This window comes from Micropterus dolomieu, linkage group LG21 (assembly GCF_021292245.1).
Source record: "Micropterus dolomieu isolate WLL.071019.BEF.003 ecotype Adirondacks linkage group LG21, ASM2129224v1, whole genome shotgun sequence".
Classification (NCBI taxonomy): domain Eukaryota; kingdom Metazoa; phylum Chordata; class Actinopteri; order Centrarchiformes; family Centrarchidae; genus Micropterus; species Micropterus dolomieu.
The window spans coordinates 30,628,847-30,653,558 of record NC_060170.1 but is presented as its reverse complement, the minus strand read 5'-3'; the positions used below and the strand labels follow the sequence as shown (position 1 = coordinate 30,653,558).

Here is a 24,712-nt window from a genome sequence, read left to right as displayed (position 1 = left end):
CAGACAGGATGATGATGTACAAACAAGAGGCGTGCAACTGCTCAGTGGAGGCTGGTATGGACAGCATCAGAGTAGTTCACTCTGCAGGCAGACAGCAGGAGGCAGGACAGGACCTGCTGTACAAGGAACTTCATTATGACTATAGCCACAAAGGCTGGCATTTATGCCCCACTTTGGAATGAGTTAGAAGATGGATGTGATGAACTCAGCGGGATTTTTTGTATTGATATTTAACGCATATCCTTATATCACTGAGACTAGATATTATCTGAAATTTAGGTAATCAGACTATTGTGAATTTAACATGTTTGGTCATCATTTACAAATTATTATTGGTTTTTTTTTGTCGTCTCAAGAGACCTTGTATAAATCTTGTCAGACTACATCAATATGTGTCCCCAAAACATTGGTGTTGCTGGTGTTTAATCCTTTTTTATTTGCTGCCTCTTGATGTAGGCCTATAAACTACCTTAGCTCTTTGCGTTGTTGTTGCACCTTTTTTGTTAATCTGCAGAAACCCCTCACAAAAGGGAATGTCAAAACAGTTGTTCACACCTCCAAGTTTGTCTCTGCCCGCTGAGTTAAGGCAGGCCTGGAGCTCCTGGTCTGACTTCTGACATCCTTTGACAGCTGTCCGAACAGGTTTGGTTCCCTTTAACATTCTAAGGTAGGCAGGCATCCTCTGAATCATTTACAACAACCAAAAAAAAATAATAATTTGACGAACACACGACCAGCAGCAGACTAGCAGATGCACCTTACATAGTCCTCCCTATTGTGAAGAGATAGAAAAAGCTTTTATCCCACTTGGCGCAGACACAATTTGCTGCTTGACTTTGACAATGAATGATTGTATTCAAATGTTTTGTCTTTCCCTCTTGATGCAAACTTTAAAAGCACAAAGCTACTGTATTTGACCAGGACAGCTTTGATGTGTCATGGGTGGGAAAATGCAATAAACCTAGAAACAAAGAACTACTTTATTCTCCTTCAAAGAGACACATAAAATCAGACATTTAAAGGTCATTCACTACATCTATATTCATAAATAGCATAAAAACATAATTGTTTCCTCATCAGAACGATCAAAGAAGTGGAGTAGTTGCATGGCCCTTGAGGATAGGAGGGGGAAAAAAAATCTCAAGTGCAGCTGATAATAGGCCCTAGTAAAAACCTCAGGTGTGCTTCATGCTCATTGTCACAGCTCAGCTCCTCCCCGTTAAGTGTTTACACACCAGGTAGAGGACATTTGACATCCATCGTGTGTGATGTCGAGGTGCCTTCAGTGTTAAACAGCCGCTCTGAAATATAAACTCTCAGTTGGGATTGCAGAGAGGGTCCCGCTGGAGGGGGGAGGGAAAACTATAAAACGGATGTGAGGAGCTGCTGTGGTTGCAAGGCATCCACGCACAGGAAAGCATATCTGTTTCGGGCCCTTCTGCTCCTCTCTCCTTTTCCCACAACAGAGGGCAGCCATACTGCACACGTTGTGCTGCTCTCCTCCACATCTCCCTATAGTGAAAAACAAAACCCAGGATGGCCCAAATAATCCCCTTTAATACCCTTCTGCACTTGATTTCCCGATCTGTGATTGGATGGTAATGTTGTTGCTGCTGATAGCCTTCTGATTGGCCTGGCCCATCACTCGGTGAGTGAGGGGTCGTCAAGCCGAGCGGGAACCTCTGTGGCATAATGACCCATGACGAGGCAGAGTCCCTGTCCCAGCTTGCAAAAAAACATAGCTGTGAAGCACTGCAACAGAACGGGGAGCAAAAGACCTTAAGGGACGCCAGAAAACCTCACATGACCTTGCCAGCTTCGGTCATGGCTGCTCAACTGTGGCGATTAGGTGGGCAGGCGGTGTGATGGAGCACGTGGCTGGACGGGGTTATTGACAGGATTTTTCTGTGACTGCTGAGAATAAGACCGAGAACGACCGATTCCGATTAAGGAAGACGAAAGCCATCCTGGAGAGGGAGCGCTGCTCAGTCCTGCTGCGCACTGCACTGCCTCTGCACCCGTGCGTGCCTGTGTCTGTGACTAAGCGTGTGTGTGCGTGTGTGAGGGAAAGTGAGCGAGAGAGAGAGAGAGAGAGAGAGAGAAAGGGGGCGTGTTGATATGTGTGCCCTGCTGCACAGACACGGTAGTGTGAGCTGAGTGATGCTCGCTTGCTCTCTCTCTCTCTCTCTCTCTCTCTCTGCGCTGCTTGACTGTGCCTCTTTCTGCCGAGAACTGATGAACCATTTTATGCTACAGAGCTGCCATAGCCATCGTACCGGTCCTGCTGGTGGCCGCTTTTCTGTCCGCCCAACACAGTAGGAAACACTTGCATCGGTCCTTCAACCGCTGCTGCTAAGGTACTGTACCATCTACTGTCTGGGTGTTTTTCTGAGCCCGGGAATGCTGTGCTGCCTCTGCTGCAGGATCTCTGTGCTGCTGCCACTGCTGGAGGAATAAGGATGCTCATAACATGTCTCAGAGTCGAGCGGCTAGGATAACTGAAATGCACTCGTCTGCTTATCACACATGTAGCCCACTACCCTTATAGGCTATATATTTCTTAAAAGATGGATCAGCCTGTTTTGAGCTGTGCTGCACAGGAGTACAGACTATCCAGGTTAGGCAGCACTGGGAAGAGCCAGAGGACATTGCACATAATTTGCATGCAGTAAGGATTAACTGACAAATTGTTATATTGTTTGAGTTTCTTGTCCTGACTGAAATTGTGCTGCAGTGTGTTTAAAATAATATTGCAGTCTGCCCAGCAGTAGCAGGGTTTTTAGTTATTGTGGGTGAACATGGTTTTTGGGTTTGATGTTGGTTCCAGTTGTCACTGCCATGCCTGTTAGAAGGCGCTTTCTGGTTGCTTTCTATCTACATGTAGTGGAGATGTGTTAGATCCTAGTTGAAAAAAAGGTATTAGGGCAAATTAAGTTGAATTCATAAATTAGATAAATTAATGCTAATTGGTAGACAGCAGTCATCTGATATTGATCACATAGTTTGCATGGATTTTGTCTGAGCATTTGTGCAGCTTATCCATCAGTGTTGTGTGTGTAAACACTAAAGCTGTCATTGAGTGTGCTTGTGTGTGTGTGCATTATAAATTGAGTGAGCATTTTAAGGGGCATCAATATAAAAGATGTAAGGATGTCTGTATGTTGTGTCATCAGCAACAGAGCTCAGTTTGCAATGTGACAAGAACCTATAGGTGGCAGTCATGAGAGCACAGGCTGGCAGTGGGAATACACAGTGAGGGCTGAACTGTGATTTTCACTGTGAAAAAATATGTTTTCTCTGTGTGTACGTGCATGTGCACACAGGTACGGATATTTCTGCTGCCTCCCAAGGTCACTCATTGAAAGAGTGTCCATAATTAAGGCTGTCAGTCTCGACTGTCTCGACCCACACCTCGGATATGAGAGAGTACTCCGGCGACAAGCTCCCATTCATACTGTAGCACCTCCTGCCCACCTTGACAAGCAGGCATGGCCATTCATCATTTCACTGGTTATCCCTGAGCTGCCAGCAAGTGACTTTCATCTTCACTGTGCACAGGAGACGGTTATTCATATTTCTAACCAAATTTCGTTTGCTCTGCAATGAGTTGATTGCAAGAGAGGAGGGTGGGGTTGGGGAGATCAAGGAGGGAAGAAGAGCATTTTTTTAAAATCCAGCCCTGGGTCAAATAATATTTGCATAAAATTCTAAGTGTTTATTTCTTTCTTCTGGTAGCACCAAATGGAAGGGGTTTGCTGCAGTGGGATTTAAGACATTTTGTTTTTAGTAGCAGAAAACTATACTGAATTTTAAAAAAAATTTAAATATTTTTTTAAAATTGTTAATTGTCTAATTGTTTTGGCTACTGCACTTGGGGCCGTGGAAACACAATGTGAAGACAAAACTGACATATTTTCACCTTTTTAGTTAATATGGTGAGCTTGTTACCGAACAGTTTCTTATTTACACACCCACTAGACATAGTCTTGCTGGAAATGATCTGCTGTGTCTGGAAATTACGCTGACGGGAGCACTGAGAGTGAACTAAGGGCTTGTGGCCATATACAGATTTTCTTTATCATATCAGAGATTTTCAACCAGAAGCGCTCAGAGTGGCCACACAAAACGAACTTGAAGGGCTCTGAAAAAAGACACTGGGTGCAACACTTTTTCTCTAGGCAGCCACATGCTGCTCTTCTCATTGTGAACGACTGATAAAAGACACTGGCAATCAGAAAAATGTGTGGACACAACCACTAACCAGTAAAGCCGTAGGCTGTACAACCAAAACAATGAGCTAAATCTCGCTAAAATACTCAGTAGAAGTGAGAGGAACTACAGAGATGGGTGATAATTCTCTGTGGGTTCATCACTAAAAGTGGCCCCTTTCACATACCAGTAAATATTTGATCCATTGTTAATGTAAACCTCATGTGTTTGTGGCGTTGCTAATGCTAAGAGTAATTTGCAAGTCCTGTTTGAAGCTGGTCTATATAAAAATGGTTATCACATTGTGCAACACTGAGTTTGTAACCTTGGGTGGTGACACAGTTAGCGGCTACATGAACATGGCTGCTCAGTGGAGGATGTACTGTATCAGTGTGAGAGGAGCATGGCTCAGCATGGTCCTGAGTGACTGAAGCTAGGCTGTAGTAACAGCTGGAACACTGCTGCTGCTGGCGCCTGGATGTGGCCTGGATAAAGCACGTGACCCCGTCACAGTGTGAGGCATTAGTGATATGAACAGCAGGGTCCACGGCCGCTGTTACATAACAGCATCTTCATTGGGAAATCTCTGTAAAGATGGCTCCAGGAGACTCAGTGACAGCAGAGTGAAAGTGCATTATCATTGTCAGCATCTGCATCACTTGCTCTGGTTGTTGGACTGCCCTGTGCATGACAAAGCATGCATGTGTCTCTTGTGTGTCCTGAGGGTATTTTCGTGTGAGGGCAGATTTAATGCTAGTGTGTTATTTAAGCCTCTAGACAAGATTTGACACAAATTTTCAGTATATTTGTTTACGTTGTTAAGTGTATCTACTTGCACGTGTCATTACAGCAGTGTCTGAGTGTTGCAGGTTGTAACTTTAGATATGTCCGTGTGTATGCTTACATGCAGGTACATGTTTGTGCCATAGCTTAAATGTAATGTAAGTAGAGGTGTAGTGCCAGCTGTCGTCATGTCAGCAGGTTGACTGACTGCTGTGGTCGGGCTGAGACGGCTGGGGGTGGGGGTGGGTGAGGGACTGGCAGCTGACTTCACTGGAGGTCAGAGGAGAGTAGCCAGTAATCACCTCAGGGATCTGACTGCATTCATAATTGATTGCTCCTGGAGTTGATCAGAGATGTTCACTCAGTCAGATGGACAACACTGATCTGGTTTAAACAGCATGAGATTAGATGAGCCCCTAGAAGTCAGTAGTATTGGTTTGTTGTTAGTGTGATGCTATTTTTATGCTCCAATCTACAGATGTGATAAACTTCTCATTTGTTGCAGTTGACATTTGCATGGCTAGTACAACGTGTTCGCTGATGCATTAACTTGATCGGTGTTACACTGTTATGGACAGGTAATTGATTGTCTTTATAGGATTTCAGTGCAGGAGAAGAAGTAGGACTCTTAAGGCAAAGCACCTTTCTTTCACACCAACAGGATTTCAGTTTGCACTAGCCAGGCTCGACAGACAAAACTTGTAAAACCCAAAGTATATAAAACATAATTATTTATGATAATTTTAGAATTTTTTTTATGTCTCTCTCTAAGCGTTCAGTAAGTCTGTGTTTGTTGTACGCTCAGTGAGGTGGAGGGCTGTTTGGATCCGTACTGAAAGGTGGACGATCACCCCAGAGGGCGGGGGTTGGAGATGATTATGTGGATCTTGCCAAAATCCACAGGCAGTGATGATTATTTGTCGGGATTTGCTTTGTAATAAAAAAGCTTATCTCCACAGGTTCAATCTCGGCCTCTGTCTGTCTCTACCTTTCTGCTTACAGGTTATGCTTACTGTGTTTGCAATGTTCACACTGTTCTCATATTTTATTTTTGTTCAGTTTAATGTGGCATCGTTTAATATAACTTGTTAAGTTAAATTTTGCTAAAAAGCCAAGATACAGAGTAATGTGAACACTGTTTAATTTCATCTATTCAGCTTACAGTTGACAACAGTAGGAAACAAGAGCGGGATCCTCTGATGTCTGAGGTGGCTGTTGAACACCATGTCCAATGTTCATGTCCTTTATCGAGACACACTCTACTCTGTGTATTGTCCACCATGTTGGAGGTTAATTGCACACTCTTTGATAACATATTATTGGCAGGCAGTGCTACAGACACACTGTGCCAGTCAGTACAAGGCACACTTTCTGTTTCTACAGCACTTTTGATGTTGAGGATGATTAATGTAATGCTAATGTGCTCCAGAGTTAATGCTTTGTGTTTATGTGGGGATGTAATTGATTCTAATGTTCCGATCAAGTGGAATTTCACAGATTACTGTGCAGTGGGTGCTGCAGCACAATGACTCCCTTTTTTTGCAGTAAGTCATCTTTGTTAACTGTATGATAGGGCACGCTACATTGTTCTATGTTATAGGTCTCTGTGGAGTTTGTAAGCCTGCTGTCCAATCCACTGCCTCCATGCTGGCCCATCAATGAATAGGGGCACAGGTTAATTGCATAAAAAAGCTCTAATAAGGTGGATTGAATTAGCTTTGCCCTGACTAAAATGATTTAAAGAGAGCGTCATGACATAGATACTCCCAAACTGGCTCATTATATCCACTTAGCCATATATATCATAATATACTGTATTATCTTTGAGATGCTGACAGTCCAGGACTACAGCCCAACATGAATTTGTGCAAATGCCTGTATGCTGGAATAACAAACAGTGTCTAATTCTGCTTAATTAGACATGCCTGCATGGAACATTTGTCCTAATATAGATGAAAACAGAAAGCTTACCGTCGGCCCTGACAATTATCACAAATAATGAGCTCTGAAATGTCAAGCAGATACTGTGTGCGTGTCTGAGCTGGCCTGTCAAGTACACAGAGATGAAATGTTTGTGAATGTTTCTTCTCATAATTAACTGTAAGCGAAATCATTAGTCAAATAATTTATTTAATTATTCAACAGAAAATAAAAAGGCTACTATTTTGAAAATCAGTTAAATGTAATTTTTCATTGACGTGAACATTACCTAGATGCTTTTCACTGATTTGTATTATTGTAAATGTAATAGTTTTTCATTTTAAACTGTTGGTCAGACAAAATAAGCAATTTGAAGACATCACAGTAGGCTTCAGAAAATTGTGGTGGGCATTACTCACAAATTTCTGACAATTAAGAGCATGAAGGTTGAGGTGGATGTGAAGGACTACATGGCTTTAGGAGCCGTGCTTTGTGGCAGGGGTATGGGGCAGGACAGAGACAGCCTATGTCCAGATGTCTGTTTGCGTTAGGGAGGTTACGGCAAGGCCTCCCGCCATTAGAAACAAACACTAATTGTCCATTGCCCCCAGGTTGGCGATGTGCAGCTGGGGACATGTGGCTAAAAATAGCACTGCTTGTTCCCATGAGTGGCGGTCACACAGCACCATAGCATTAGTATTCAGCACTAAAGCGTGGCATGGACAAAAAAGGTCATCTTCTGGCCATAGCCACAAATGTCAGGGTGGGGTACAAAGCGACACCAACACAGGGTGGGTGAACTGTAAGCGGCACCTGAGGCCTCGCCCACATTTGGACCAACCTAGTGAACCATCGTCCTCTGTCTGAACACTTGCAGGAGACATGTGAACAGCAAAGTGTGTGTCATGGCATCCTGTGTTTTTGTTTGTAGCCCCAGCAGCATCCATGCTTGTTCCATGAGGTCTTTACCTCCATGCAGCGATGGCCTTCCATGCTTGAGTCGAGTTACAGCTCTCCCTCTGACACAAAAGCAGCATCTGGTTCCACCTGACTGGAGCCATGAATAATTTAATAGGGGGCATTATTATTTCCAGCCAGCTCCACTAGCTTGGCAATAACAAGCAGTTTAGGTAGAGCTATCAGCGTTGCTGGCTAAGTGGTTGAACATGGAGAGAGGATGTTATTTTACCTTGTTGGCATCTTATACTTGTGTGGGTTTGTAAGTATCTGGTTGAATGAGTGCTTAAGTGTTATTTTTCATTGATACACTAGGTCAACATGTTTCTTGGTTGTTTGCAGATTTTGGGATGTTAGTAAACAGAGCTGTGTGAAGCATCTGACTACTATACCCATCAGTTGATGTCTTGTTTCATGCACAGATTAACAAGCCTGTCAGGACGTTTTATCTGATTTTACAGATATTTTTATTTTTATCGTGTGAGTGTGATTTTTTACTTAATTTCACACCAGTGACTTTATTCTCCAATCAAAGTTTATTGAAGTGCTGTGTTCAACATTTGCTCAAAGCAGCAGGTGGGCAGGTAGTCCAGTAGACACTTTATTCCTTGTATTGTCAAACTAAACCTGTGAAGATCGGTGAAGGGAGGACATACTGTTTGCACTGCAGGAGTGTAGCTGTTAGCTGTTTTCCCACTCAGACCACCTGCTGGCTCTGAGCGGCCACTCAGTTACACTTAGAAAGAGAGTGTGCTAGCAGATTTCATCACCAGCAGCAGTGGTGAAGGGTTATTTGGAATAAGTTAGCTGAAAACTGCACAATCAAAATCTACAACTGCCATAGTGATATATACATAGTATAACTTTTTTGTTACACTGTGAAAATATATTAACTATTTTAATACTAATACTACTATTTAAATTTGACTGAAATGCTTTAATTGACTTGCTGCTTTTCTGCTATTTTGTCCCCCCCCCCACAGCTGAGAAATGATGTTTTGCCCCTCCAGCACCCAGGTGTGCAGCGTTTGGACAGTTTTCATCTTCTAGGGGACAACGGCGCACCTCTGAGACTCAGCCCCAACACCCTGAGCCAAGAAAGGGTAAAGCAGAAGTTACTGGTGAGTTGTCTTTGTGAAAGAGAGATGAAGGCTTGTTGATGCTGGACTAGTCATGGACCATTAGGAGCAGTTGAAGGCTTGTGGGGGCATTTGCTTTCAGCAGTTGTCTGGCTTTTAATGTTTCCTCTCCCTGCTTTGGACTGTGAATTTATGAACCATGAGATATTTTTCCTCCAGTTGTTGGTTTAATTTTGAAATGGGCTGTGCTTGCTTCTGTTTGTGTTCATGTGGAACCATCATTGGGATTAATTGAGGCCAAAGTGACTGTGTCAGGGAAAGTGAGGAGACAGTGCCTCTTAACTAAGGCCTGTGCATTCACCTCATCCCTGTTTCAGGAGGTGGCCAAGTCTACATGTTGAAAAAAAAAAAAAAGTTTTAATACTTTTAGCATTTCTGTATTATTTTTACACGGGACATATTCTTTAATAAATCTGAATGTAATCAAGTGATCACAAACAAACTTGAGGAGGGAGGTCGGTGGTGGCCCACAGTGGTTCGATCGGACCCCGCTGCTCAGCTGAAGTAGTACCAGTGAATTATCAGTTATCCTAAGTTGGTAAGTTATTGTTTTTCAGAAGAAATATGGATGCAATTAAAAAAGAATCAAACAAAACGTTATTTTGGATAGTTGTTTTCTGCTATATGTTAACAGAGTGTATATTGGTGCTACTATAAAGCACTGGAGAAAGCTTTCTACTGGGGGTCAAATGATAAATTTTCTCACAGTCAAATGGACTATAAAGACATATCCCCAAAACGTGGCAGATTGTTTTTTTACAGTCTGGTTCCAGTACTCCCCACCTCGGGGCAAAAATGCAGTGTCGAGACCCAGTAGCCAGGTTGTTGAAGATGCCGTGGACAGTAAACAGCAGGTTTCCAGAGTGTAGCTGGCTTTGTCGTCCTCAGGCTTCCTCTAGGCTGATATCTCACAGCGGAGGCTGCTTGTAATTCCCCCGGCTTTCCCTGACGTCTGTGGTTCAATATGAATGAGCTGCATCGATTGGACCTCAGTGTGGTGCTTGTGCAAAGGAGATGAGGTGTGTGTGTGTGTGCACGCATGTGTGTGTGTGGTGATGGTGGGGCTGCTGGCTTTCTGTCCTGTGTCTCCTCAGCACCAGATTGTTGTCTTCACAGAGGGCAACGTCATGGGTAACATCTTTTGGCTGAAGCATAAACAGAAGCTTTGTTTTTAGCATCTTCTTGCGTGTTAATGAACAGTTAATGTAACTGATATTTCCTAGTGATCTGAGGCTGTTTGTATCATCTTTCTCATTTTATGTTCCCTGGTTTTGGTTTGGATACGTTGGATTTGTTAGACAGGATATTCTCACACGCCTTTCACAACCCTCAAACTTTCTTGTCTCACACACTGAGAGCGTGGCCTTGTTGTGTTAAAGTCCGCCAGCTGTAGTCTATAGGGGTGCGAGGTTTGCACTACTGACTGCGATTGTTTGCATAATGAGGGTGGTGTGAACTTTATTTTTAAACTCTGCCCGCTTGTGACAGGGCTACTCGATAATTAGCTTGTCAACATTTCTTAAGGGATCGCCTGCCATTTCAGTCATGTGCAGCAGTATTTTCAAAGGAACCAAATGTGAATAACATTTAACAATAATAATATTTTTTTTAAAATGGAATATGAATAAATGTGTCTGTCAAACTCCCAAACATCCTACAACAATTCTGTGTAAAGGATACAACATCCTTGGACAATCTGGTCACATAAAGCTCTTCCTTCGTACCTGTGGTTTGTGCTGGGAGACGACGGCTTTTGAAGTCAACGTGCATCCGATCGTGTCATTAAGATGGTGGCTTGCACCGCTGAGTCAACAGAGAAATGGACTGGGAGGAACAGGGGTATTGCTAAGGGTGTGTGTGGGTGGGTTGGAGGTGGTGTTGTTAGTTTCCTCAAGTGGAAAAACAGCCGATTATGGATCTTGAAATATTAGCGTGGCATCAGTAATTACCAGTACTGACTGGTCCTAAGACCTGAGTGAAGTGGTAATGAAAAACTGACGGAGCATGAGGCACTTCCTCAGCAAGCTACATTAGCCTGCAGCTCTGTTATTTTATGATGGCAATCAACAAACCGCAGACTCACCTTTGTAAAGGTATCTTCCTCGAGTACACAGCTGTCTGCAACCGTTGCATCTTTCCATCTTATGCAGCGTGTGTTTTCCTGTGAGCAATCTTGATAAAAATGATGTTTTTTAAACCTAGAGATCCCCCCCCCTTTTCTTCTCTTTTTTTACCTTTAGTTGCTGCTTGTTCTCTTTTAGGTATGCAGGTTTGTGCTGAAGAGGGAATTTTACACATACTGAGTTATAGTTGTTATTCTGCAAAAGTTGACATTTGCATACCTTTTTTCTGTGTTATGGGACTTTTTAGTGTGACTGCAGGAGTTTTTGAGATCAAGGAAACTGGCAAAGAACAAGCAGTTATCTCCAGTCACTTTCCTGCCTATAAATTATGCATTCACAGTTTTGGAAAATGCAGTCAAGAGGAATGTAAATAATCACATTTAGGTATAACATGCAGTGCTCCATGTTGTATTTTGAGCATTAACCTGCTCAGACTGCACTGATTGATCTGTTGTCAAATCAGAGCATCCAAACCAATAGAATAGACAAACAACTAGCTTGTTTTGTACACTTTGTAGAGGGTGAGATGTAAGATTTTTTGCAGCTGTCCGCGAGAATGCGAGTAAAGTAAAAAGCAAGAAAACATAAGCACAGCACAGGTTCACCTCCATAGCCGTTGCCCTCCAAAACCCTCTCTTTCTGAAAAGGGATAATATGTAACTGGAATGAGGCTGAACAGCGGCCACTATGGCTAAAAGTGACAGTTATCTAATATCTAATAATGGTGAAAAAGTAGAACACGCAGGAAAGAGTTATTACGTGAGCAAAATTACTCTTCCGTTAATACAGCAATATCTACCTAAAGTTTGCTAACATTAGCTAGCATTAGGCAATATTCAGACCAAGGCTACGTCCGAAAAGTCTTTTTCGCTTAGGAAGGTTCCTCACTGAGTGAAGTGAACCGGTATTTCAGTGGCAGCCATTATAAGAGCTGTTCGAATTCTATAAAAGCTGAGGAAAGGTGCCTCAATGCTTCCTTTCATATCTCCTTTAGCATAGGGTACACCGGACCATCCTTTACCAAAGGAAAGGAGAGAATGCTGTCCCACAATTCCTTGCGGCGGCAACATTGAAAGCGGCGCACGTTCTCAAAGTCAAATGATAAAATCTAATACTGTTTTAACACCGTTTTGGGTTGTAAAAATAAGCCATTAAGTGTTTTCTACAATAAAAAAATTTAAAAATCACCAACTATGACGGATAAGCCTTTTCTCTCTTATGCCATAACTTGCTAATATATATCTTAAACTGTCAAGAATAACTGAGACCCATTCGAGGTGTCTTGTAACGTGATCAAAGTGAGGATAATGTTGCAGCTTGTAGCCTCACGTTATGTACTGCAGCCTAATTTTACTTCAGTCACAGATGCTGACACCCTCGCCTTAATAAAGGCAAAGATCAAGCTGGATAACCTCTACAGTAGGCGTTTCCCACACACTGATTTATTTGTGGCGGCCTGCCACATTATCAACGCTGATTTTCGATTGATTTAAAATGGGTAAAATCGTATTTGATGACAGAGCGCTGCACAGCGCATATATTCTCACAGAATTCCCCTCTCGCTCCGTCGCTCCCTCTCTCTCTCTATCTCTCAGCACGGTTGTGTTGTCATTCTGTGGAAAAAACTGTATTTACATACAATTGGGATTCATGTTGATACGCGTATGGGTGGGCAGGAGGGTGAGTGTGAGCAAGCATTCTCAACTTGACAACCCTGTCCATTATTTAGTGACTGGTAGGCTACCTTATCTGCCTTTTTGCTATCTTGGTTATTAAGTAATATATTCCACCGTGTTGTCCACCTTTAGATGGCCTGCATTGCAACAACATGGGGCGCAGTATCAAAGATGCGCTTTTTCTAGTCCATCTTCAGAGCATTGTAGTTTCATCACGGCAGGTCACGGCAGTAAAATCCGCCGTCACATAATTACGTTGCTTAGAAAAGAGCAGTCGGATTCTCTTAGACCCGCCGTCCTCTTTTCCTAAGTCCTTACGGATTCACCTTCACATCTTTCCTTGACCTCATGACGTTTTCCATCGAGGTCAAGGAAAGGTGGTTAGGACAGGAGATTTTTTTGACCGCAGCCCTCATCCGGCTGAGCCCTGCCTCAGTCTCTCTCTCTCTCTCTCTCTCTCTCTCTCAGACAAATGAACACAAACAAAAGGAAGCTTCTTGGTATCACTATTTGTCAACAAAAACTGTAAGACATCAAAGCTGGGTACACAAAATAAATGAGCACACATCTGGGAGAATATTGTAGTTGGTCCATGAACTCCACCTGGTAAGCGCCTGGTTTCAGTGATATTTCTGTGGAGCTCTGTGGCCATTGCAGCATTACACAAGGTTGCGTTTCTTCGGGTTGTGTTTCTCAAAAGTGGTTTCTGTTTGCCGCCGCAGGTTGCAGCGTTTTTTTTGACATCCACAGTGGTCCCCACTGCCGAGCCGAAACGACTACGCCCAGGACCTGCGATTTCACTGCAGCGCCTGATCTCGTTTGAATTCAGCCTTAGCTGGTATAAGCTACTCGTCATACCAGGCCAAGCAAGGTCGTGTAATTGATTGAGCAAAAGTGTTTTTTTTGCCCATGAATTCAACTTTTCATTTTGCAAGAGCAGGAATGTGTTATTACTCATTTCTCTTGCAGGAGCGACCATAGAGGCAGGATGTTTCTCTGCCTGAAAAGTCTGTCCTCGTCCATGTTTTCCACGTGCTCTGCTGCTGGGGTAAACGTGTGAGGTAAATTGGCAGGCTTGCAGGGTGTCAAAAAATAAAACGGGCGCATCTCTCACTGGTCAAAAGACTGGTCAAAGCAAGGTTTGAGCATTGAGCATTTGATGCTGCATTGCAGATGTGCAATTTAAAGTGGAGAAGATTTTCTGATTTACTGCTCAATGCAGTAATGTCTGATGTTTTGGTTTTCTATCTTTTAGACTATTTCTGTCTCCATATCTGTCGGCTTTCTTCCTGTGATCTGATTGGACCACCTGCATATTGAAAAGCTGAGGATGTGACCCATTACCCATCTGTCTCTGAAAGTGTCTCATTCAGACATCTGCAACTGAGATGGCGAGGGGAAAGACTTATGAAGGATGTGAATAGTTTCTCCTTGGTTAACTCCTGCCCTCATAACTATTCAACAGGCCTACAGTTATGCCTACGGGTTTTCTTGGGCTGCGCTCAGTTTGATGGTCAAGTGAATCATCATGCCAAGGCACATTAGTGTGCTGATCATAAATATGCATCAGGCAGATTGGAAAAATCACACAGTATGGATATCATAGACTGTGGGTAGCCATTATGTTCTTGTAAACAAACATAACTTAAACTATTCCTTGGTGTCAGAGTAATGTATCATGTACTCTCTCCACCATCAATGCCAGATTGATCATTTATTCATATTTGTTTGTGTATATATAAAACATAAATATCACACAGAAAGGGCTAGCAATCGATCCTCTCCTTGCTATGAGACGACAGTGCTAACCTCTGAGCCACCGTGCTGCACCAGATTAAATGACACCTAAATCTTGAAAATATGGTGACCATATACGTCACCATGAATAGCTGACGCTGCCCAAACACTGTGTTCCTGTTTTTCTTGTGCCACATAAGGCTGATTACTTCCCCCCTGATGCATCTTTATTACTTCATTAGTGTAACCTCACAGCTCTCACACAAACACACACAGGTTGAAATAACTGTATGGTGGGACAGATTGTTACATGACAAACAGGTGCAGGTTTGTGGGTTTGTAATTTATTTATTGGAAGTGATCATTGTATTTTTGTGTGTGTGCGTGTGTGTTTGTGCATGTTTTGACGTGGGAGGCCCCTGTGCTGGGGGCCAACCACATGTTTACATCACTTGTAATGAAATTAGAGCTGCGTGGCACCCACACTACAGGCCTCCACTGATCCTCTAATTCAATTACCCCCCTTATTAACGCTCAGATGCTGCTGGCTGACCCAGGACTGCACACTGCTTTAGCTACACAGCATTCACTCAGCAGCGGTTTCCTGCTCCTCCAATGGACTGACTAGTTATCGGACGTTGTTGACTGTAGTAGCAGCCCCCAGTCTCTGCTACACTGATGGCAAATAAAGCTAAAGAGGGAATAGTAATAGGGAAGGCAGTTTATAATATCAACTAATTTTGTGATTGTTGGTCAAAAAGAAGGAACTACGACACCAACACGTACATTAAAAGCTAAACATTGTTGTGTAGATTTTAAGTTTAAATAGAGTTTCAATATTCAGACATTCAGGGAAGTCCTTTAATAAGGTTTTACCAGTCTTCACCAGATTTGTTGGGCAGTGCAGGATAAAGCTTCACTAATGTTGCACAGGTGTTAATTTTACCTCATTATCCAGGCATGAAAATGATGAGCTAAAGCTCTAGGCTCCATATATATGTAAGGAATATAAGTGGCAGTAGAAAATCATTTAACACAAAAAGAAAATTCTGTATCAATCAATCAAAATGTATTTATAGAGCACTTTAAACATCCAAAGTGGACACAAAGTGCTGAACAGAAAAACAATAAATAAATGAATACATAAAAGACTCTAAATACAAAGCTCACACGACGCATAAAATACAAGTAAAAATAATAGCAACCATACAATAAAACAATAAAATCAATACGATCAAAACAAGAAATCTCAATTTCAGTTATCAAAGGCCAAGGAAAAGAGGTGGACTTTAAGAAGAGACTTAAAAACAGACCGTGAAGATGCCTGTCTAATGTGCAGACGTAGATCGTTCCAAATGTAGGCCGTTTCCTTCATTTATTATAAGATTTAAAATTTCTTCATTTATTATTATTTTTAGTCTTTATTTAATTTAGATATGACTGAAACATTACTGAGATTGATGCATTTAAATTTAATAATAAAATAATCACTAATTATTATCACTATGACTAACAGAGAAAAAAACGTGTTAATATTCATAAGCAGTAAACATGTTTCTTAGTCGTGTCTTATTTCCTGACTGAGATACAAGCCTCGAATGTTAATTGGAAGACTGTGTTGATATTGGAACAAGGCCCATTGCCTCTCTGCTGTAACAGGTCTGCAAGGAGCTGGTGGGATGTATGGCATGATTTAACACACAGGGTGTCTGGTGCCAGCACACACACAGACAAGGCCAAACCCATGCACACACACACAGACATACATACACAGCACAGTATGTAGTCAGTGGTTGGTCCTTTACCTTACCAGATAACGGTACACTTATGATGCTGAGATAACATTTATCCAAAGCCTTATCAAAGATACCAGAGAGAGAGAGAGAGGGTCCTTTCCAGTCTCGTCCTGCATCTACAGTCTGGTTTAGCACCATACTTTTCTCTCTCATTCAGAAAAAAACATGCTCATTTGACATAAGAACATGCTGGTGCGGGAATGTAAATTAAATATAATGTAATGTAAAAATAGATGTTGTCTTAATAGTATTTTATTATGCTGAATTAAAAATAGCAGTAGAAACATTGCCTCATATCACAGATTAAAATGCTAGGGGAAGTGTCTGAAGTTAAGCTTGTTAATGGGTTTATCACAGGTTTGCAGAATCCCCTGACTTTTGACCCGCTTGAGTGCACGCATGATACAATGAGGCTAAATCATCTCATGCCCATATTCAGGATTTCAAAGCTAAATCTCTGCCAAGTTTCTCAATCTGTAGCCACTGCATTGAGCTTATTAAAATTTCAATCTGCTACAGGCTCTCTTTCTCGCCTCGCAGGATGAATGTGCCCTTTTAATAATGTAACCGGTTTTAACAAGATCGTAAAATGTTCATCTAACTTTCATAAGCCCTGTTAGCAAAGTGACAAATTCATGTGATGGCAGGAATCACTTTGGCAGACCCTCAGTTTTAGAAATGAGAACCCTTTTTTTTTTTTTTTTTTTCTCGGTGCAGCTCCATGGAGGCCGGAGACTGGTGAGACTAAGTTTACAGCTGCCTGCAGGGAAGGCTGAGCTTGTTGCTGTGTCACCCCGATGGCTCAGAAATAGACGTTAGTCATGATGGAGGAGATTTAGATTGGCCTTCTGGTAACTGATAGTGTCCCGCTGAACACTCCCCTTCTCCTCTGCCTCATCTATAATGTACATGAGTTACACCTCGGGCTAAACCCTGAAAATACAGCCCTTTCAGATGCCGCTAGAGCATCTGCCTTGTAATGGCTTTTTAAATCCATTTATGGCTGATGAGCTCTCTCTGTTTTTACACTTTAATACAGTATGTAGTTCAGTGACATTAGTTGAACTGGGGCAGGGGTAGGATGGCGTGAATGAAAAAGCTCATGGCTGATTGAGTTTGGTGTGTCAGTGTGCTTCATCCTCTCAGGCGTTGTTGGAGTAATGTGACCTTCATAGGGAGATTGAAATATGTAGCGGCCATGCATTGATTTTTGGACTGGCCATTGGTATTTATGGACTCAACCAGTACATAAATATTGATACTCTCTCTCCTAAAGAAAGATCCGACTTTATGTATCTGCGTGTGTTTGTGCACTCGTGCGGCAATTGAGATAAAGAAGAAATGATTACCTGATAAAAATGAACAATTGATAGCTCATGTGTTTTGGAAACCTAAATCTGCTTGTGACCCAGCAGCAGCTTAATAAGGTCATTCCCATTATGTGGTGGCTAATTACAATGCTTGTCATTGAAGTCCCCAAGCTGCACTGTCAAGTAAAAGAGCAGTTTAAAGGGACAGTTCACACCTAAACACAATCAATCAAAACTAGAGCTGTTTATTCAATAATGTCTTTGTTTTGCATTTTAGCCAAGCTAGCTAGCAGTGACTAACTTGTGACTCTGTAACATTGACCTGCTAGCGCAAACCTTTGGGGGAAATACAAACCTTTGTTGTTGTTTTTTTGTTATCCTACAGCGATTTGCATCTTGAAAGGTATCTTCATGATCTCGCAGTGTTCACTCTCTGCCCAGGATGAGAACATCTTTGCCAGGGGCAAAACAAATGTTTAAAACCAGTATTTCCACAGACTGTGACCAGCTTTTCAGCAACAGCACTACAAACACGGCCCACTGTCCTCTTTTTCACTGTATGAACATTTATTAGACAGTCGACAGTGACAGCAAAAACTAACTTGGGAAGAGAGCGAGTGTAGAGGGTAAGATGTATAGCAAAACTCCCCAGCCAGAATCAAACTGTTGATGGTGTGGTTACACGGTATGTGCCTTCATCACTAGGCCACCATAATATATGATGTGGTTTTACATTTGTAGCACATTTTGTGCAAATGTTGCACATATGGTGAACGTTTTACCCGGTTTATTTTCAAATCTGTGTAATTGTAAATCATCAGGAGAGTGGTGATTGTGCTCAGTCTAGTGCCCCTTAACTAGACTGGTGCCTGGGTGGAATTAAAGGCCAATGGTCGCTGCCAGCGTTTCTCATACAGACAGAGAAGCTGACTGATAAACTGGCCACTCAGTGTCAGAAGTGTTGTGATGAGCTGTGTCTGTGTCTGGAGTGTTGTTACTATAACCCTCTCTTGCTTCCTCGAATTGGCGTTTTGTACAGCGGTTATGTGTCTTTTCTGAGCTTGTTGGTTGTATAGACTACGGCCTCTCCCTGCATTGGGGTTTGGTTCTTAGTAGGTAGTTTGAGATGAGTGTGAGGGGCAAGTGGTCCTGACACACCGACTTGGGATGACTCACACTGCTGACATGACTTTTTGTACAATGAGTTCACCAGAAAAAGATTGTTTTCTGGGTCATTTGCTTAGATTGCATCTCTCTCCCTCTTCTTTTCGCTCTATTTCTCTGTTGTTGTTTTTTTCTTCCAGTTGATGTCTTAGGTATCACACTGCTTTCCAGTGAAACAAGAGCAAGCTCGGGAAAGTCATGTGAATGTGCCGATTAGAGCAAATTCACAGTGATTAAACATCCACTGTGTGTATTTTATTAGCAATCAAAAAATATTGCATTTGGGAGCTGCATTTTAATACACTCTGTCTGACAGAGGTCTTACAGAACAAGATATGACATTGTACAAAAACAAGCTTCTTTTTTTTTTTTTTTTTTACCACTGCTGAATAAACAGGTTGTTTATTTAGGACATGTAGTCAGCTTTGAGTTAATATTAATTTACTGTGTCAAACACACTGCTTATTACTTATATTCAGAGTCTGTGATGGTGTATTATTGGGCAACTGGAGCTAATGCAGCCTGCAGTAATTTAATCTACAGGCTTGAATAGCAGCATGGACTTCAACTGAAGTTCAGGATCAGGTTGCAGACTTATGCTGCGGTTTCAGAATTCTGTGAAGAGAGGCTCGTCTACCTGGCCATCCCTTCCACAGTCCGGACAGACTTGTGGAGACCAAACTCTACCATTTGTTACCTGCTGCTTTTCTGGATATGAGGGAACTAGTCTTTAAGGCTTGCACCGTCTCTGTGTGGGAGAAGGTAAGGCCGGGCCAGTGAGGGCGCTTTGGAAAAAGCTACTTTTGTGCAGTGTGGGTGAGAAAATTCAAGCGGTCAGGGGAAGGTTCAGGCAAGTGGATTGAATTGTGTGTGTTTGATGTTTTCACAAGTAGCCAGTCTTTGTCTTCTGACCTGTTTTTTTTTTTTTAGAGCAATTACTCTTTATTATAGTCTCACAAAAAGGAATTGTTGGAATCCTACTGCTTTACAGTTAAAAAGACCTTTTTGTATAAAAATCACAATTCCTTTTAGAATGTGAGTATTTATTCAATTTTATGTTTACTGTGGAAAATGTTGACTTAAACAAGTAATTTAGTCTCTTTATTCTTTGAGAAATTCTGCCAGTGGTGTGAGATCATGTTGCTCCTCCTCTTTCCAGTGCGGTCCTTCAGGAATTGTCACAGGAAATTTCTAGAAAGACGCATCATTCTTTTACTACAAAACATGGCACAAAGAAGGCAGATTCCTCCAGTAGACATAGGATTTAGTTAGAACTCCACTTTTTTAGCTCTGATGACAACTTTAAGGAAATGACCTGGACTGGTGATTATTTTCATTATTGATTAATCTGACTATTATTTTGATTAATCTTTTTGTCTATAAAATGTCAGAAAGTTGTAAAAAATATCCATTACAAGTTTCCTTCTTCAGATGTCTTATTTTGTCTGTCCAACAGTCCAATATCCCAAAGTAGTAAGTCTACAATAATATGAAACAGAGTAAAGCAGCAAATCCTTATATTGGAGATGCTGGAACCAGATAATATTTGGAGTTGACTTAAAAGCTAAAACAATTATCAAAAGTGTTGCTGATTATTTTCTGTAAATCAACTCATCACTTTATTGAATAATTGTTTTGAGATGCGATTTACTGAATTTGTTCGGAAGAATATTTTACATTTACCCCACACTCTATGCCATTTCATTACTTGTGAACTACAGTGGTGTGTGCAGGGTCTTTGTTACAGTATCATGACCGCAATGGAAAGTCATTAGAATTTCAAAAATGAAAGTGTAATTTCTGCCTTTTTCAACCTGGAACTTATTTTCCCATGTTTTGTGTCTGTGTGTGACTAATTGGGACAACATTTTTGGAAATTGGTCGAATATTGAGGGTTGAATGTTCTGCAGTCGACAGCAGCGAAACAGGGCTATGATGTTATCCTTGCGGGCAATTTTGCACTGTCAAAATACGCCCACTAAAGTGCTTGTTTTTGCCACTGACAGGCTCAGATTGCTATTACAAGTGTCAGACAACATTATGGAAAAGACCCTGCAGAGATGGACCTTTTTTCAAAGAGTAAGATCCTTTTTGTTTAACCAGAAACAGTCACTATATTGCTTTGTCAAAACCACCAGACTTCACTGATAAAAACAGCAGTCTTAACTGCACAGAACACAAGAGTTGCTGGTCTATCGCTGCCTTGATCAGTTAGTTTGTTTGTGTTATTGTGTGACTTTTAAAGTGTTTAAAACACCAAAGTCACACACTAACACAAACTAACCGACTGAACTATTTTTGTCATGGGAGTCTGGTGGCTTTGACGAGAGCGATATAGAGACTGTTTCTGGTTAAACAAAAAGGATCTTACTCTTTAGAAAAAGCTTTATCTCTGTAGAAATCCTTTCCACAATGTTGTCAGACATATATATAATAACAATCTGAGCTTGTCAGGGGCAAAAAAAGCACTTTAGTGAACATACTTTGATGGGTTGCAATTGCTCGCGCAAAATATGCCGCAGCCCTGTCTCGCTGCTGCCGACTGCAGCATGCTCGCTTAATACTGGACTAAATTTAAAAAGATGTCACAATTAATCACATAGACACAAAAAATGGGAAAATAAGATCCAGGTTTAAAGATACCAAAGTTCTCCTTTAAGATTAGGCTTTGGCCCAACCCAACAATGTCTGATGCTCTAATTTTAACCCTATTAAAGAGGCAGGGCATTTGGTATTTCCTTGCTGCATTGCTGCCATAAGCACTGCCTTCGACTTAAAGAATGCCTCTCCCCTCTTTCTTTCTCTGCACTGATGATGACTCACACTCCAACACACCCTGCAGAAATCTCCTCATGCACCCGAGAGAGAGAGAGAGAGAGCGGGAAAGAAGAGAGGAATGTGTTCTTTTATATGGCTCACGCACACAATACCTGTTCATGTGCCCTGATCTACCTGCTCTGTCAGTTTACAGAAATACATGTACTCATCAGTATTCCCTATGGTTCCCTGTAGGGTGGAAATGCAGCTGGTGATTATGCACCTTGAGTGTATGTTGCATTTTTTCGGGCAACCGATCCTCTTATCTACAACAGAGGGGTCTTCAGTAGTGTATTTACATTCATCATTTAGTACCTCTGAAAAGGAGAACACACAGAAAGCCCACATTTGAGGTCAGTATTTTAGCAGAGGACGTTGAGTGTCAGATCAGAGTGTTAGCAAACATTGCATCCATAAAGACTTAGGTGCAAAGGTGCCATTTTTAGATTGTTCTCGTGATCCTCTCACCGTAGGCTGCCCTCCAGTGAGCGAGCTAACATTGTGTGACATTTGCAGTGATGCTGAAGTCCAGCTTGCACGTGCTGCAGTGCCGTAGGTCCACTACCCTCAGGCTTCTGCTTCTCTGGAAATAGAAAAAGAGCAAAGAGACCGAGCGTGATTAATGGCCATATATGTGCAGCAGGAAACACAACAGGCCTGTCTGCCGCCATTTCCTAACACATTGCCCCACAGGCTGAGAATTACATAACAGATCTGCAAAGTTGCTCATGCTGATTCTTAATTGCTTTAGTTTGTTTATTGTATGTGATTATAGCCGCGTGGCCTTGTGCGATGAACGCATGTCAGGTGGGATCACAGTCTCAGTTAGATGTGCGAGGTTTCAGATTCTGAGTGGTTTGCCCTGCAACGGATCGCTCTCCTCTTATTTACCATGCCCCCTGGTTCAGCTCTCAGGACTGTCTTTGGAAGAAATGTTTTATCTCTCCCCTCTCGTGCCAGTCTGGATTTGACTGGCACTCTGTTTTTTTTCTATTAAGAATGTGCTATTTTTAGCGCACTGTGTCAAAACACGGCTGTCTCATCCTGTGTATGTATGTGCTCACTGAAATAACTTCCCTTCCCCAGAAGGCTTGAGTGGTCTCTTCAGCTACATGTGCTGAAGCCCTGTTTGCTGTGCTTCACACTGCATGCAGACCCATTACGCAACTCTGTGCATCAGCCGAGGGGCCACCGGGCCAGAATGGCAGCCAGCTAGCAATCACTCTCCCGCTCATGTTCCCTTTCTCTCCCATTTTTTTCTCATTCTCTGTCTCTCTGTTTTACCCTGACCCCCACCACCCTGTTCCTTTCTTAGTTCTTGTTTTTCGAGGTAAAGGAGAATGCATGGTGCACTGAATTGTTTGTATACCAAATTACAACAGTCTATGTTTTAGGGAGTTGGTAAAAGCTTTGGATCGCCGCTGGCATGCGACGTGGTTCTCTCTCAGTGTACTGGAGTGTGAAGGCAGGTCAGTGGAGGCCAGTGGAAGAAGAGAGGATGATCTGTCCTTTGTTGTCAGTGGGCTTCCTGTGTGCTCTGCCTCATCTTAATGCAAAGTAGGGTGTTGTATTTTCAGAAGTATCAGACCTCCGAATGGACATAGTTGGCAATACTGGATTAATTGTTTGATCTGCCATATTGCACAGTGCTCTTGGCAGGTTTGAATGTGAATTCCTGATATGCCTTCTACTGATAATGATAAAGTTAAACATGTAGATCATTATTATGTTCTTATGAAAAACAAACTGTAGCTTGAAATTTACTGTTACCAAGCTAGATTTCATTGTGTCTGTGTGTGATGGTTTTCAGGACAGTTGTATTTAAAAATCTTAATAATAATCATAATCATAATAACCACTGAATCTGAAGAGAGAAAACTGTACGATATGCAGGTTGTTTGTCTGAGCAGCAAGCACCTCTGCAGCGTGTGGAGGAGTCGAGAAGACGCTCCCTGGACGTGCCCGATTCCCACTTGGCTTACAGATAAACACTAACTAAAAAATATTTAGGGGTCCCTAACTGGACTAAACTATTAAAACTTCTAAAACTAAGAAGAAAAAAAAACTTTATTGAATTGACTGAACAGAATTAAACTTCTTCAAAGGAATAAAAAAACAACTTGCATCTGAGGAGGAAATAAACAAGGATTAAAGAGAATGTATTGAACTGTGAATGTGTATTAACAGGAACTGAAGGGTGGACAATTTAATTTATTTTCTTTTTCTTGGTTTGGTATTTGGATAAAAGCTCTAAACAAAAAGGGATCAATTTAAGTTGGTTGGTTTTATATTAAAGGGTCTAAATTGTTCCATTTAGCAAAAAATCAAAAGGTGGGTTTTGTTTTATTTGGAGTAAATGTATTGTGTCTATTTTCACAAAGTAGAATTGTCTCTTACTTATTCTCCTTAGAGAGATACTGGTGTATAGCTGTTAAATTGTCTTTTAACCTATCTCACTATAACGAGTAGTTACATCAACATTTAACTGAGACTCTATTAAGGTGGTAAATGAACCTCAGATGGATATTTGAAGTAGTTCAGTGTTTTAATTAAATTACCTGGGATATCAGAGAAGGTATGTTGACCCTCTCACGCTCTCTTTCACGCGCACACACACACACACACACGCATACAGTCCATCTCATTACTACTGTTGTTCATTTCAAAGCATGAATAATGCCATTCAGTATGATTACACAATTCACAACAGTGCAGTGGCATTATAATCTGTGTGGAGAAATTGGAATCGCAGCACGATTAAGTTCTGCATCAACTTGTCTGTGAAACCTTTTGCCAAACAGCATCTCTTCAGATTCAAATAAAAACTTTTGCTTTGCCAGCATAAATGCCATGGTAACTGCTGAGAGCAGTGCAACGTTTGCTTAAGTGATCTCAGTGGAAAGATAATTAACGTGATACTGTGTTACACATAGGGTAGAATATGGCTTATTATGTATTCACTGATTGTACTGGACTGTACTTTGATAAAAGCAGCCATCGTACACTATACATTGTGTTATTTGTTTCTGTATGCTAGAAATGATGATACAATGTCTGTGAAGAAAAGAAAAGCTGGACATG

General features: G+C 41.7%; 1 protein-coding gene across 11 annotated transcripts in view; it reads left to right on the top strand.

The window, feature by feature from the left end:
• Positions 1-24,712, top strand: part of rimbp2b (RIMS binding protein 2b) — an 83,146-nt gene that overhangs the window by 2,149 nt on the left and 56,285 nt on the right. For all 11 annotated transcript variants that reach the window (XM_046033737.1, XM_046033731.1, XM_046033730.1 and 8 more), the window contains exon 2: positions 8,853-8,990. In XM_046033737.1, the coding sequence (XP_045889693.1) occupies positions 8,853-8,990 (138 nt within the window). The remainder of the gene's footprint in view (positions 1-8,852; positions 8,991-24,712) is intronic.